This window comes from Mesitornis unicolor, unplaced genomic scaffold (assembly GCF_000695765.1).
Source record: "Mesitornis unicolor isolate BGI_N332 unplaced genomic scaffold, ASM69576v1 scaffold20372, whole genome shotgun sequence".
NCBI classification, from domain to species: Eukaryota; Metazoa; Chordata; class Aves; order Mesitornithiformes; family Mesitornithidae; genus Mesitornis; species Mesitornis unicolor.
Window position 1 is genome coordinate 8654 of NW_010168969.1, and position 12568 is coordinate 21221.

Consider the following 12568-nt stretch of genomic DNA (forward strand, 5'->3'; position numbering starts at 1 on the left):
CACGATTTTGGAAGCAAGGAGATGGAAGTGAGTTAAGTTGAAGTGAAGGTCTGGCCGTTATTTTTGTGATAGAATTCATAGCAGGTGAGAATGTCTGCAGGCTGTTGTGCTCTCAGGGCTCATCGAGGACTGTGGTTGCTTCTGTTTGTGTGGCACTGCAGTCTTTGTGCTGAAGGACTCAGTTCCCTGTCTCTATAGCTTTTCTACCTTCTGTTTGTGCTTTGCCTACATTTATAATTGGACTGTTCTCATTTTTCCATGATATAATAATCTTTATGGAAGCAATTTTTACTCCTCCAAAGTTATCTTTGCAAACCAAATTACTTTCTTGTCATAACCTTCCTTTGACCTTGCTATCAGACACAGCACATCCAGCCACATCCATCTAAATTGCCTGAATTCGCATAAATTAGTCTTGCTGTGCCTTTGGTTTATTATGAATGACTCTGTGTTGGTGTTGTGCCTCAACGGCTTCACTCTGTTCTGCCGGACATCATTAAACACCGAACAAAAAGACAGGCTGCTCAAACAGCCTACGGTTTCATTTGATCTGGTTAGGAAGCAGAGAACAAAACCTTTTAATGAGTAATAGAGAGTAACCCCACTGGCCAGGCACATCGTGAGCAGGGAGATGGTTCCCGTTGCTCGTGCACCACACCCATCCCCAGCCGTTTCTCCATCTCCTGCACCGCAGCTGCTGGGGAGCAGCAGGGTAGCATCCCCAGGGGTTAGTTTGGAGATAAACACTTTACATGGATAAGGGCTGAATATATTGCTCATGCAAAGCAGCAGGGATATGGAAATTCAGTGTGTGCTGTACAGCATGAGAGGGAGCAGAGGAAATGAGTCGCTACAGAGAAAACAAGCAATTGTTCTTAAAATGTGTACACGTGTGTACTGGAAGACATACAGTCTTTCCTAGAACAGACTTGTTAGCCATGTGCTATTCTGGCCAGCCAGCTATCTTCTCTTCAAAGATTTTATCCACTGGCATAAATGCGTCCTCAAAACCTTGTCTCTATTGGCAACGTCAGTGTAGATACTTCAGAAGTAAATTCTAGTGCTGAGGTTTGCAGTGTTGATCTTTTACCCCTGAGAGTTTTAAGCATGTCCTTTCTGTTGCAGCTGTGATTGAGACATAGTCTGGCTTCAGGAGCTCTTGCGTTTGATCTTCGTTGACACCACCTCCTAAACAGTGACCCAGGGGTTGTGTTTCTTGCTTTTATTTACTGAACCAGAGGTTTTACCTTTGATCCCTTATTGAATACCTTTTCTTATTTTAGCCTATTTTAGTGTGTTTGATGCATGTGACACCTATTGCTTGTCACTGAATGTGTCAGAACAAAAGTGCATGATGACGAAGGCATCACTGGGGACACTTCTGTGTCCCACGGGTGTCACCGCTGGCTTGGGAGCAGAGGCAGGGGAATTCAGGGATGTACCTCGGGGTCCATCTATTACTCGGGGCTGATTTCTTTAGGAGTTGGCCCTTGTCTCTCTTTATCCGGAAGCCCCCGGCCCTTGGTGCTCTTTGGGGGCTCCCGTGTGGTGGTGCTGAACGGACAGCTCCCGGCGGGGGGGCGGTGCTGAACGGACAGGTCCGGCCCGGGTGGTGCTGAACGGACAGCTCCCGGTCAAGGGGGGGTCCCGGGGCCGAGCGGACCCTCCCCGGTACCGGCCCGGGTGGTGCCGGGGCCGAGCGGACCCTCCCCGGTACCAGCCCGGGGGTCTCAGTCCGCTGCTGCCTCTTTCCCCGCCTTCCCCCACCCCAGCGGGTTTGCCCTGCCCTAAGGCCTGCCCGGGGCTCTTCGGGCTCTTCCCCCGCCGGTCTCCGAGGCCCCGGCAGCTCCCAGCCGCGCTCCCCCGAGCCCTGTGCCCACTAATTGCCTCTGATGGCTGGCGCCGGGAGAAGGAGGCACAGCACTTCCATAGCTCATTAAAGGACTGCCGCAGCGCAGTGAAGCGGTGTCCTTTTGTCCTCTCGCTCCTTTTCATTTTAATTGACGGAGAGGGACGGTCAGTTTGCTCTACAGAGAGGAAAGCGGGACAAGGAGGATCCCAATGGGATGGAGGCAGCTGTGAAATCCCCACAGCAGACCTCTTGAAAGGCAAGGACTGCAGCACACGCTCACTCGTCTACATAGAGGACGGTGAAACCAGCACCGGGGCTACCAACTGCAGTTCAAGTGATGAAATACAGAGCCCTGTGCCCTGTGACAAGTGTTAGGAAACAATTAAACAAGCGAATCAGGGATGTGGCACATCTGCTTAATGTCTTGGTATCACCCAGGACTGGACATAATGATGGAGCAACAACCTCAATGTGTGGTTTGTTTCTATTATGTGATAATGTCTCTCATTTGGTCCAGGGACCCTCCTCTGGGCTCCTGGCAGCACATTCTGAGCTATGTTATCTTACAGCTGCGTGCCACGACTTCCAGCACAATACAGCACTCTGTTCATTAAGAACCAAATCAAAGATGTCCTGCTCTGTGTCTGGCACTGCTGATGTAAACTGTTCCTGTTTGGTTCACATTTAACTGCAGGACTGGGCAGGGGATTAAAGTCAGAGTGTGGAGCAAACTGGAGAATGTTCAGGAAAGATCTGGGCTTCAGGGACTGTCAATTAGCAACAGGAGGGTGTTAATTAGGATGAGGTTCCATACCTAGGAGGAAAAAGAACTGCAAATACGAAGTAGGTACATGAAACCACTGTTTTCCCACCTGAGCTGCTGCAGAAAGGCAGAGGAGATCTGAAAGGGGTTCCTGAGGGCAATGTGGTACACAGGATGATTTTTTAATGTTTAAAAAATTATTAAAATTACACTGATGTGAGAAAGAACCTGACAGCCCATCAAAGCACCTCTCTGTTTTCAAGTCCTTCTACTCTGAGGTTCTTTGTCAAGTGCGTGCTAGCAGTTTGCTGTCTTAAATGTGCTAAACTCCAAAAATTCAGGTTAGGATTGCCCTAGAAATGGACCTGCTGGACGCTGTGGGTGCTGCTGGCATTGGGGCAGCAGCTGGTGTGGTTGTGGTCACTGAGGATGCCATGGTGCCCCCTTCAGCTACAGACATGGGGAGCAAACTGTGGGGCTCACAGCAGCAGAGCTCAGAGGGTTGGTGTATTTCCCTGTCCCTTGCAAGGGACAGCGTTTATCCCCTTACATCCTCCTTTACCTGCTTCTGTGGGGAAGGAAATGCCTCAGAAAGCTGGGTTACAGCATCTCCCCCATTAGCAACACCCCTGAAATGTTTCTTCACTCAAACACCATTTGTTCCCCACGTTGCTGGCTGCCTCTTGCCTCTTCACCCTGATCTCAGAAATGCTTAATGCGAAATATTCCTAATTCACCAGGGACTGAACAGTGTTTGATGGGCGTTGTTTTACCTCTGAGCCTGGGAGTGGGGATCTGGGCAGCCGTCCCAGCAGGGTTAAATGCACGGGCTGCAGCATTTTGGGTCCTTTGAAGGGAAAATCCTGCCCCAAACATTACACCTCAACATGTGGTAAATTCTCTGTGTCTTCCCACATTTGCTGCACCAGCAGCGAGTTCAGGCTGCTCCAGAACAGATGCTCCTTGGAGACCTTTTGGCAAGCTATGGCAGCCTGGAAAAGCCTCCATAGAGTCTGGTGGCTACAAACAGCTTTTCTTGTGCCTATTTGCTGCATTCCTCCATGAAAAAGAGCTGTGGTTGCCCTTAGACTCTCTCCTCATTTCTGTTTCTTATTTTTCAGCCTACAAGGAGAAAATGAAGGAGCTGTCTCTGCTCTCTCTCATCTGCTCCTGTTTCCACACCCAGCCCCATCCCAACACCATCTACCAGTATGGAGGTACGTCCCCGGCAGCACCATTTGCGGGATGCTCCTGGGTTCTCTCTGTATAATCTCCTTTCATGATTTATTTTATGAACATAATCCATATTTTCCCAGAAAGAATCAGCTTGTAGATGCTGTCTGCTGCACACTGGGGTGACATACAAGGTGGTAACAGTGCTATGGCCTTGCTGTAATTATGTGATGAATTTAAATTAATTTCATTGATCTGGGGGGTGAAGCTGATCGCTAATGGGGAAAATTTGGAGCTAAACCAAAATGACCCAGGGCAGGACACAGGAACACCCTAATTCCTATGTGAAGAATTCGGTGCCCATAGGTGAACGCTCTCCTGAGTGTCACAGGGACCACAGAGCCTCTGATGTTGGTTTTTTCCCCCAAAGACATGGAGGTGAAGCAGCTGGATAAGAGGGCATCAGGCCAGAGCTTCGAAGTGATCCTGAAGTCCCCTTCAGATTTATCTCCCGAGAGCCCGATCCTCTCCTCCCCTCCCAAGAAGAAGGACCTGTCCCTGGAGGAGCTGCAGAGGCGGCTGGAGGCTGCTGAGGAGAGGAGGAAGGTAATGAGATGCCCCCGACATTTCTGTGATGGGTACTAATTGCACCAAACCCTAAAGCTGGCTTATCTGAAGCAACCTAAAATGGCTGGAAATAGTGTTTTTAGACTTATATTCTCATTATATTATTATTATACTGTATATATTATTATATTATTATTGTCAGGTGAGACAGAGAAGTCATGGAGTGAGGCTCTGCAGCCTGGTTTAGGCAGGGAATTGGACTCGATGACCATCATCATCCTCCTGTTCTTAAAACCAACCAGTACGGGTCCTCTTGGTCCTGTGCATGGACCTGGCTGCAGGAGATGGAGCAGTTGGTCACACACCAGGCATCAGCTCCAAACCTAAACCCAGCCTCATGTTTCTGGCTGTGCCATGCTCTGTTGTAGGTGCTGTAGAAAATGTCTTGTGAAATGCGAAAACGAGTGAAAAGGAGAAAACTGACAGAGTCAGAGAGTCATTAAGGTTGGAAAAGATCTCTAAGATCATCAAGTCCAACCATCAGTGCAAAAATAGAGCAAAATACAGTAAAAATGTTAAGACCTCTAAGATCATCAAGTCCAACCATCAGTGCAAAAATAGAGCAAAATACAGTAAAAATGTTAAGACCTCTAAGATCATCAAGTCCAACCAGCAATGCAAAAAATAGAGTAAAATAAAGTATAAATGCTACAAATGTTGGTGGATGAGGAGTGTGCAAGGTGAAATAATTCTAAGAATGAGGTGACTCTTGGAGAGGGGACCCTGTGTCTGCAGGCGTCACCTGGGTTTTGCTGAGTGGGTGGGCACAGCGTTGTACTCAGCAGCCATTGTCCCATCGTGGGTGTCAAAGCATCTCCAAACAAGAGCTTTATGAAACGGCACCAAGCTGTGCCAAGGGAGGTTCAGGTTAGAGATAAGGAGGAAGTTCTTTACTGAGAGGGTCGTCAGAAGCTGGAACAGGCTGCCCAGGGAGGTGGTGGAGTCACCATCCCTGGATGTGTTTAAAGAGCGGGTAGACGAGGTACTTAGGGATATGGTTTAGGGGGTAGACAGGAGCGGTTGGACGTGATGATCTCAGAGGGCTTTTCCAACCGAGCCATTCTGTGATTCTGTGGGATGGAGGGGGATGGCAGAGTGGTTTTGAGCAGAGGAGGTGGTCAGAAAGCCTCTCTGGGGAGCCAAAGGCTGGAAGAGCCTCTTTGGTTGCCTGACTCCTCTCCCCTTGCCTTGCCTCGGCAGACCCAGGAGGCCCAGGTGCTGAAGCAGCTGGCGGAGAAGCGGGAACACGAGCGGGAGGTGCTGCACAAGGCGCTGGAGGAGAACAACAACTTCAGCCGCCTGGCCGAGGAGAAGCTCAACTACAAGATGGAGCTGAGCAGGGAGATCCGCGAAGCACACCTCGCCGCCTTGAGGGAGCGGCTGCGCGAGAAGGCGAGTGAGCTGCCCCCGGGGGAGGGCTGGCGGCTGACACCCATGGCGGGGGGTTTGGGGTCTGGTCCCCGCGGGGTCATCCCGGAGCGATGGGCACAGGGGAGCGGGTGTTTTGTTGCTGGTGGAAAGTGGCTGTGAGGAAAATACTGCCTGGTGTTTGCTGGGCTCGACAAGAGCAAGCTCAAAGGCAAGAGATCAGGCCCAAAAGGCCAAAGAGCCGTGGGAAGCCATGAACACGTTCGCTGTAGGTTCTCATCGCCTCCAGGCTCCCGCAGATGAGACGCTTCTCTCCTTGCAGGTGTAACCCTCTGTCCTTGGGGTGCATTGGGGTGCCTCTTTTTTCATAGATCATCAAATCATTAAGGCTGGAAAAGTCCTCTATGATCATCAAATCCAATCATCAACCCAACCCCACCATGGCCACTAAACCACATCCCCAAGTGCCACATCCACACCTGTTTTGAACCCCTCCAGGGATGGGGACTCCACCACTGCCCTGGGCAGCCCTTGCCAGTGCTTGACCGGTGCAAATCGTGGTTCATGCAGTTGCTCTGTCACCCAATGACTCCTCCCCACCCAGGGAAGAGGCTGGGAAAAGGAAAGGAGATCCATGGGTTGAAATGGAAATAGATTTGATAAATTAATAATAACAATAAAAATTAATATTTATAACAGGAGTAATATAAAGTACACAGAGTTATACTCAGCAAATGTTGTAGAGGAGAAGGCCTCAGGGGTAGGATGGTAGACGAGCCACTCTCGAGATGTCAGCCATGGAAGGAAGAGGAAGAGGAAGGGCCATCCCCAGCAAACTCCCCAATTTATAGCGAATGGGACATTTATGGTATGGATTAATGCTAACTGGTCATTGATACCAACTGGTCAGCCTGGGGTCAACTCCCCTGGGTTTCTGCTCCCCTCAGCCTCTGCCTCTGGTTATCCCCAGGCCACTGAAGACCTTGATCCCCACATACCAGCGTTAGCTGAAAACCAGAACAAAGTCTCATCGCTTTGTTCCCTTACAAAACCGCAGTTTTCCTCAACAGAAAACTGACTCTCAGGTTCTGTCCCAGTAAACCAGGACATGTTGAGCAGGAAAACAGAGATTTTGAGAGCAGCAAGTGTTAGCCCGGTGTCGTCTCTCCCGTCTTTGCAGGAACTGCACGCAGCCGAAGTTCGCAGGAACAAGGAACAGCGGGAGGAGATCTCTGGATAAAGGGCTTTTCTACACATCTAGCACCTGATTCCCGTTAACAAACCAACCAGTCGACCAACCAACACGTTTTCTTTTGTTTGTCTAGATGCGGCGTTCGGTTCTCCATCCCCCCCCTCCCCTGGTGTTCGTCCCCCAGCTACACGCTTCTCTCTGCATCCTTAATCGTCAGTGCTTGTGGGGATTCACAGATCGTAGGGACCTCTGAGCAGAATAGCAGCTAGTTCACATGAAATAGAGAATCGATCAGTCAACCAAGCAGCTTCTTTGGAGGGTTTTGTCCTTTTTTAAAAAAAAATCCAACAATATTTCTTAAACCGATGTAAAGAAAAATGATTAAGACATTAATAAATTCAACCAGCAGTGTCATAGAGATACGGATTTCGCATCCGGGGGCTTTTACTCCTCTTGGCGTTTGCTCTGAGCCAAATAGCAGCTTCAGAATAACGGGCAGTAAGCGATGATTTGTGTGTGAGGTGGAATAGGGAGCAGCCCCATGGTAGGAGAGGAAGGAGAGAGGGATAGGATGGCTTGGGAGTCATGGCCTGCAGTCCCAGGCAGGCAGTGCCCCAAAATTCTCGGGTCTGGAGAATTCCTTGATAGCCCTGAAAGCAGGGGAGGGTCTGCAGGCAGAGCTCGGTGTTGGCTGCCACGTCCTGGCGAGACCTCGCCATGGTGAGTCCCCATCACGATGGGTCCTCATCATGGTGGGTCCCTGTCATCGTGGGTCCCCATCACGGTGAGTCCCCATCATGACAGGCACCGCCTGATGCCCCAGTTGGCCATGGGCCACAGGAACCCATAGACTGAGCCACCCTCTCCATGGCAAAGCAGGGACTGAGAGGTCTTGGCCAAGACCTGCAGACGGCGACTCTACCCCCAGCTCCATGTGAGCCCTGGGAGAGGGGGCTCGATCTTTGGGCTCTCCCAAAATACAAGACTTCACTCCAGTAAGAAAGCAAAGCCAACCGAGATGCTGTGTCGCTGTGAGATAGCCTTGTAGTGAACAGAATAATCATCCTTCGCTCTTCCCAGAGATGTGAGTGAATTTTGGGTGCTGTTACAGGGCAGACACCGAGCCCAGGGTTCACCACATGAGCCCTGGAGCTCGGGCTCGTAGGCAGCACCCTGGTACCTCCAAACCTGGATGAGAGGGAGCTAAGGGAGTAGCAGTTCTGCAGGAGGGTGAAAGGATGTCCTCATGCTCCTCTCTTGACTATCTTTAGCCTTTCAAGGCCTATATTTAAGAAAAAAAAAGTGTCTTGATGGAGGTAGGGACGAGCAGAGAGCGTGGCAGCAATGTCTGCTCTGAAGGTGGCTGTCCCAGCCCATGGATGTCCCCATCTCCTGCAGTCCCAGCTTATGGAGGCAGCCACGGTGCATGGTGAGGGGCTGCCACCCCCTGCCAGGATCCCCAGACCCCCTCGTTCAAAAAACCAAGCAGGAAATGGTGCATTGAAGGAGCGGGGCCTCGCAGGACGCAGTGGTGGGGTGTGATGAGCTGTGAGAGCTGCTTCTGTCTGAGGCAGGAGGTAACGAGAATCCCCTCTGCCCAGGGCTTAGGGATTACTGGAGTGTTATTGGTTTTAATGGACAAAAAATGCCTGGGTGGGATTTACAGCAGGGCACCGCTTCCCTCTGCCTCGCCATGGCCCCCCACCTTCCTGGGGCACCCAAGGCACCGAGATGTTTAATTAGGAGTAATTTGGAGCCATTCTGTGGGTGGGATGAGGGACCCTGCCTGGGTTTTGTGGGATATTTGGGGAATATTTAAGTGCGCAGGAAGTGCAGACCACATTGGGTGGTGGCAGAAACCCCCAGGAAAGGCCAAAAGCAGCAGCTGCTGGGGCTCAGATTTCGGGCTCTGTGCTCCGCTCCCCACAAATCCCAGATGGATTCAGGATGGGGATCCCTCAATGGGCACGGTTTGAAGTCAGGGGATGCTCTGCTCCCAAAAAGAAGGGCTGCCTTACTCCCAAACCCCTCTGCCCGGGCCAGAGGGGGCACAGGACTGTTAGAAAGCCCCAGTGACAAAAAATTATGTGAGATTTAGAGCAAAGAGGAAGGAAACTGAGGGTTGAATTTCTTAACAGTAGCTAATGATCAGTTTATAGTAGCAGCTGTCTTAGATGAGCATCTGTGTAGAGCGCGGCGTCGCCGCCAGCATCACCTCATTCATATAGTGACGAGAAATTTTAAAAAGTTTAAAGGAAAAAAAAAATAATAATTTTAAAGTAAATGGAACGAAATATTTGTGTGTAAGAAATGGTTGAAACTGTCAAATGTCTGTGTCCCGCGTTGGTGGGATCTGAGAAGGTATCTGCGAGATATTAACCCTGTCCTACTCTCTGTGGTGCTGAGTGTTTGCTTGGTGTGTAATTCTGACCTGGAGCTTGTTGTAAATACCGTTTTTAGTACTATGATTATGATGATTATGATGATGATGATTATCAGAAATATTGTACTCACGAGCAGGAGCTTAAATCAAGAGAAACGACCGCTTTTCCACTCCCTCCGTGGGGCTCGCAAGGAGCCGGGCGCAGGCAGGGATTGCTGGAGGCGCTGGAAATTTGGGGAGCTGGAGGAGCCGAGTCCTGCGGGCAGGGCGGTGGGAGCGGGACCGCGGAGGAGGAAGGGCCGGGAGGTGGCGCAGCGGCGATGCTGGTACCCATCGCTCGGTGTTTGGGGGGGTCCAGGGTATTCGGGGGCTGGTGGAGGCTGTGCCGGTTTTGAGCCGTCCCTCCCAAACAGCGACCGCGGCTCCGGGCTCGGCTCCTGCCTGGATTTGCCATCTCGGTCCTTTCTGCTGCCCCGCGCCCGCTCTCCTCCTCCTCCTCCTCCTCCTCCCTGGGTCTCGGTTGGGATTTCTTCCTGCAATCGCATTTTCTGGCAAAATAAACCCCACGGGAGAGGCGCGGGAGAGCGGCCCCGGAGCTGGGAAAATTCATTTTTCTGCCCTTGAAAAATTCGTTTTTCTGCTGGGAACTGAGTTTGCTGCGGGGGTCAGGGATGCGCAGGGGAAAGTTTTGCATCGGTACCGTTGGGAAACCGCTGCTGGGATGCGCTGTGCTGAGGGAACAGCTTCAGCCGCACAGACGGGCGCTGTCGGTGCAGCAGAGCGGTGTTTGCCCGGGCCAGACGGATGCAGGGGTGTTGGGATTTCGGGTGCTCTCGGTGCAGCAGAGCGGTGTTTGCTCAGGGCAGATGGATACAGGGATGTTGGGATTTGTCCGGTGCCACCGGGCGCTATCAGGGAATCGTGGGACCGCTTTGGCTGCGGTTTCGGTTGGGAAACGGGTGTCCATTCCCTCCCCCATCGCTCCAAAGCCCCAGGACGTTGCTGTGGCCGGGACCACCGTTATTTCAGGCTTTTCCATCTCCCAGCCTTGCTAATGGCTGTGTGCAGCAGCATACTTCACGCCTCAATTAGGACTAATTAAATATCCTCATTAACACCCTTCCCGCCCCAGCCTCACTCATTCCCGCCGCCCCAGCCTCCCTCGTTCCCGGCCCGTTCTCACTTCCCCCCCAAATCCTGGGTCCTTACAGCAAGGCTTGAGGTTCTTGTTTGAGTCCCGCCGATGTTTATGACTCAAGGCTTTGTGTCGATAATTAACGGCCCCGTTTTTGCAGCAGCAAATGAAGAGCAGACTTTTTTGAGGTTCTTGATTGGGTCCCGCTGATGTTTATGACTCAAGGCTTTGTGACGATAATTAACGGCCCTGTTTTTGCAGCAGCAAATGAAGAGCAGACTTTGCGCCTGGGAGGGAGAGCATCCTCGAGGTGCCCAGATATTTGTGAGGGGGGAAAGCCGAGATGGTGACCATTTATTCCGTGCATGCAAACACCCTTTAAAGAGCTCCCTTGGAGAGGAGCCTCTGATTTGGAGCAGGATGGAGCTGAAGTGAAATGAGCTCTCGGTTGGCACCCACGGCCAGCAAGGAGCTGGGACCACCTCCCTGTGTCCCCAGCCCCAGCTCTGCGCTCGCATTGCCCCTTCCTGCAAAAAGCTCTTTGGAAATGGGTGCTCCTGAGGATGCTTCTGGCCTGAGCCCCTGCCTTGCCTCATTAATTTTGATTGATTAATAAATATTGCTCTACCTTCGAGTTGAGCTCCCCGGGGCGGTGGCAGCTCCCGATTGCATGCACCCTACCTCGGGGCTAGGTCGGTGTCACTGCTCTGTTTAAAATACAAACTTCAGCACAACCCCCTTGACGTGGGGCAGGGACGGCTGCCCCCACTGCTGGAGATCCCTCACTCCCTACACCAGGGACGAGAGGACGCTGTAGGACCAACAGACGCCACCATTGCCACCAGTTGTCTCCCAGTAAAGCAGCAGGGGAGCACTGGCCAGGGCCAGCATTTGGGTGGTCCCTGGGGTACAGGGAGGGAGCCACCACCACCCATAACCAGGATGGTGGGACCCAAGCATGGCAGGGACCCGGGCACCCCAGCCCTAGCATTCCCCATGCCTCAGTTTCCCCATTCTCAATGACAAGGGGACACGGACGCTCCCTGCACCCCCAGCTTGGAAATTGGAAAGGACCAAAGGGCTGCAAATGGAAGGAATAAACCAGCCCGGGGCTGTGAGGGGGGTTCTGGGAGATGAATGCGGGTGCAGTGCTGAGCCAACACCCCCAGGGCTCAGCACTCAGGTGGGATTTGTGCCTCCTTGCCCTGGTCCGGGGCCACCCTTGGTCATGGTGGGTGAGGAGGTGGCGCTGGCTTCCCATCACCGACAGAGCCTCGTGCGGTTCCCTTCGGTCTCCCGCGTGCGTTTCGTTGTCAACCGCAGGTTGTTGTTGTGCAAAAAGAAGTGATTATGAAAACAAACAAACGAACGAGAAATAAACTTGGTATGAAACCACCCGTGTCCGTCTCCCTCTCCATAAATAGGCTGAGTTACTTCGGAGGCTTCTCTTTACGTTGCGAGAAGGCTGATGACACGCTTTGAATGGAAAATTGACCTAAAGGTTTGACAAAATAAGGCTTTAAGAGTCTGTACGCCAAATGAATGCTTTGAATCCAGCATAAAAGATGCGGAAATTCAGAGTTTATGGCCACGCTCGGAGGGAAAACAGGACAAAACGCTTGGCTGAGGGCGCTGCTGACCTCCCCTGCGGCAGGAAAGGTGAGGGAAGGCAAAGTCTTTACAGGGGAAGATGGGAAAACCAGGAGGCAATCACAAATACAACAAATCCAGGTCTGGAAAACACGTGAGCTTCTGTTTTTAACAGCAACCCAGTGCTCGTTTAAGGAGCTTTTTCCTGAGAAACCACACAGCCTTCCCCTGGATGCAGCGGGGCTGCAGCTCCCAATGCAAACTGGGGAGCCCCACTGCTCAAAATCACAGCCCTGCGGCTGGAAAACACAAAAAAACGCCCCAAAAACTGAAAAAAATGAGGTTTGCAATGCATGGGGATACACAGGGGAAGGGGCCTGGCTGCTCCCAGAGCTGCATGGGAGGGATCCCCAACTTTGGACCCCGAACCTTGGACCCCATTTACTGGATCCCCAACCTGTTTGCCTTGGATCCCCAACCTTGTA

The 12568-nt window shown here is 51.8% G+C and overlaps 1 protein-coding gene across 1 annotated transcript in view; it reads left to right on the plus strand.

Annotated features, from left to right (window-relative positions):
• The window catches only part of STMN3 (stathmin-like 3), an 11759-nt gene extending 4412 nt beyond the window's left edge, over window positions 1–7347 (plus strand). Inside the window, exons 2-5 of the mRNA XM_010179220.1 lie at window positions 3737–3832; window positions 4219–4394; window positions 5616–5807; window positions 6964–7347. Coding sequence (XP_010177522.1) covers window positions 3737–3832; window positions 4219–4394; window positions 5616–5807; window positions 6964–7023 — 524 coding nt within the window. The 3' untranslated portion in view covers window positions 7024–7347. The remainder of the gene's footprint in view (window positions 1–3736; window positions 3833–4218; window positions 4395–5615; window positions 5808–6963) is intronic.
• Window positions 7348–12568: the final 5221 nt, after the last annotated feature.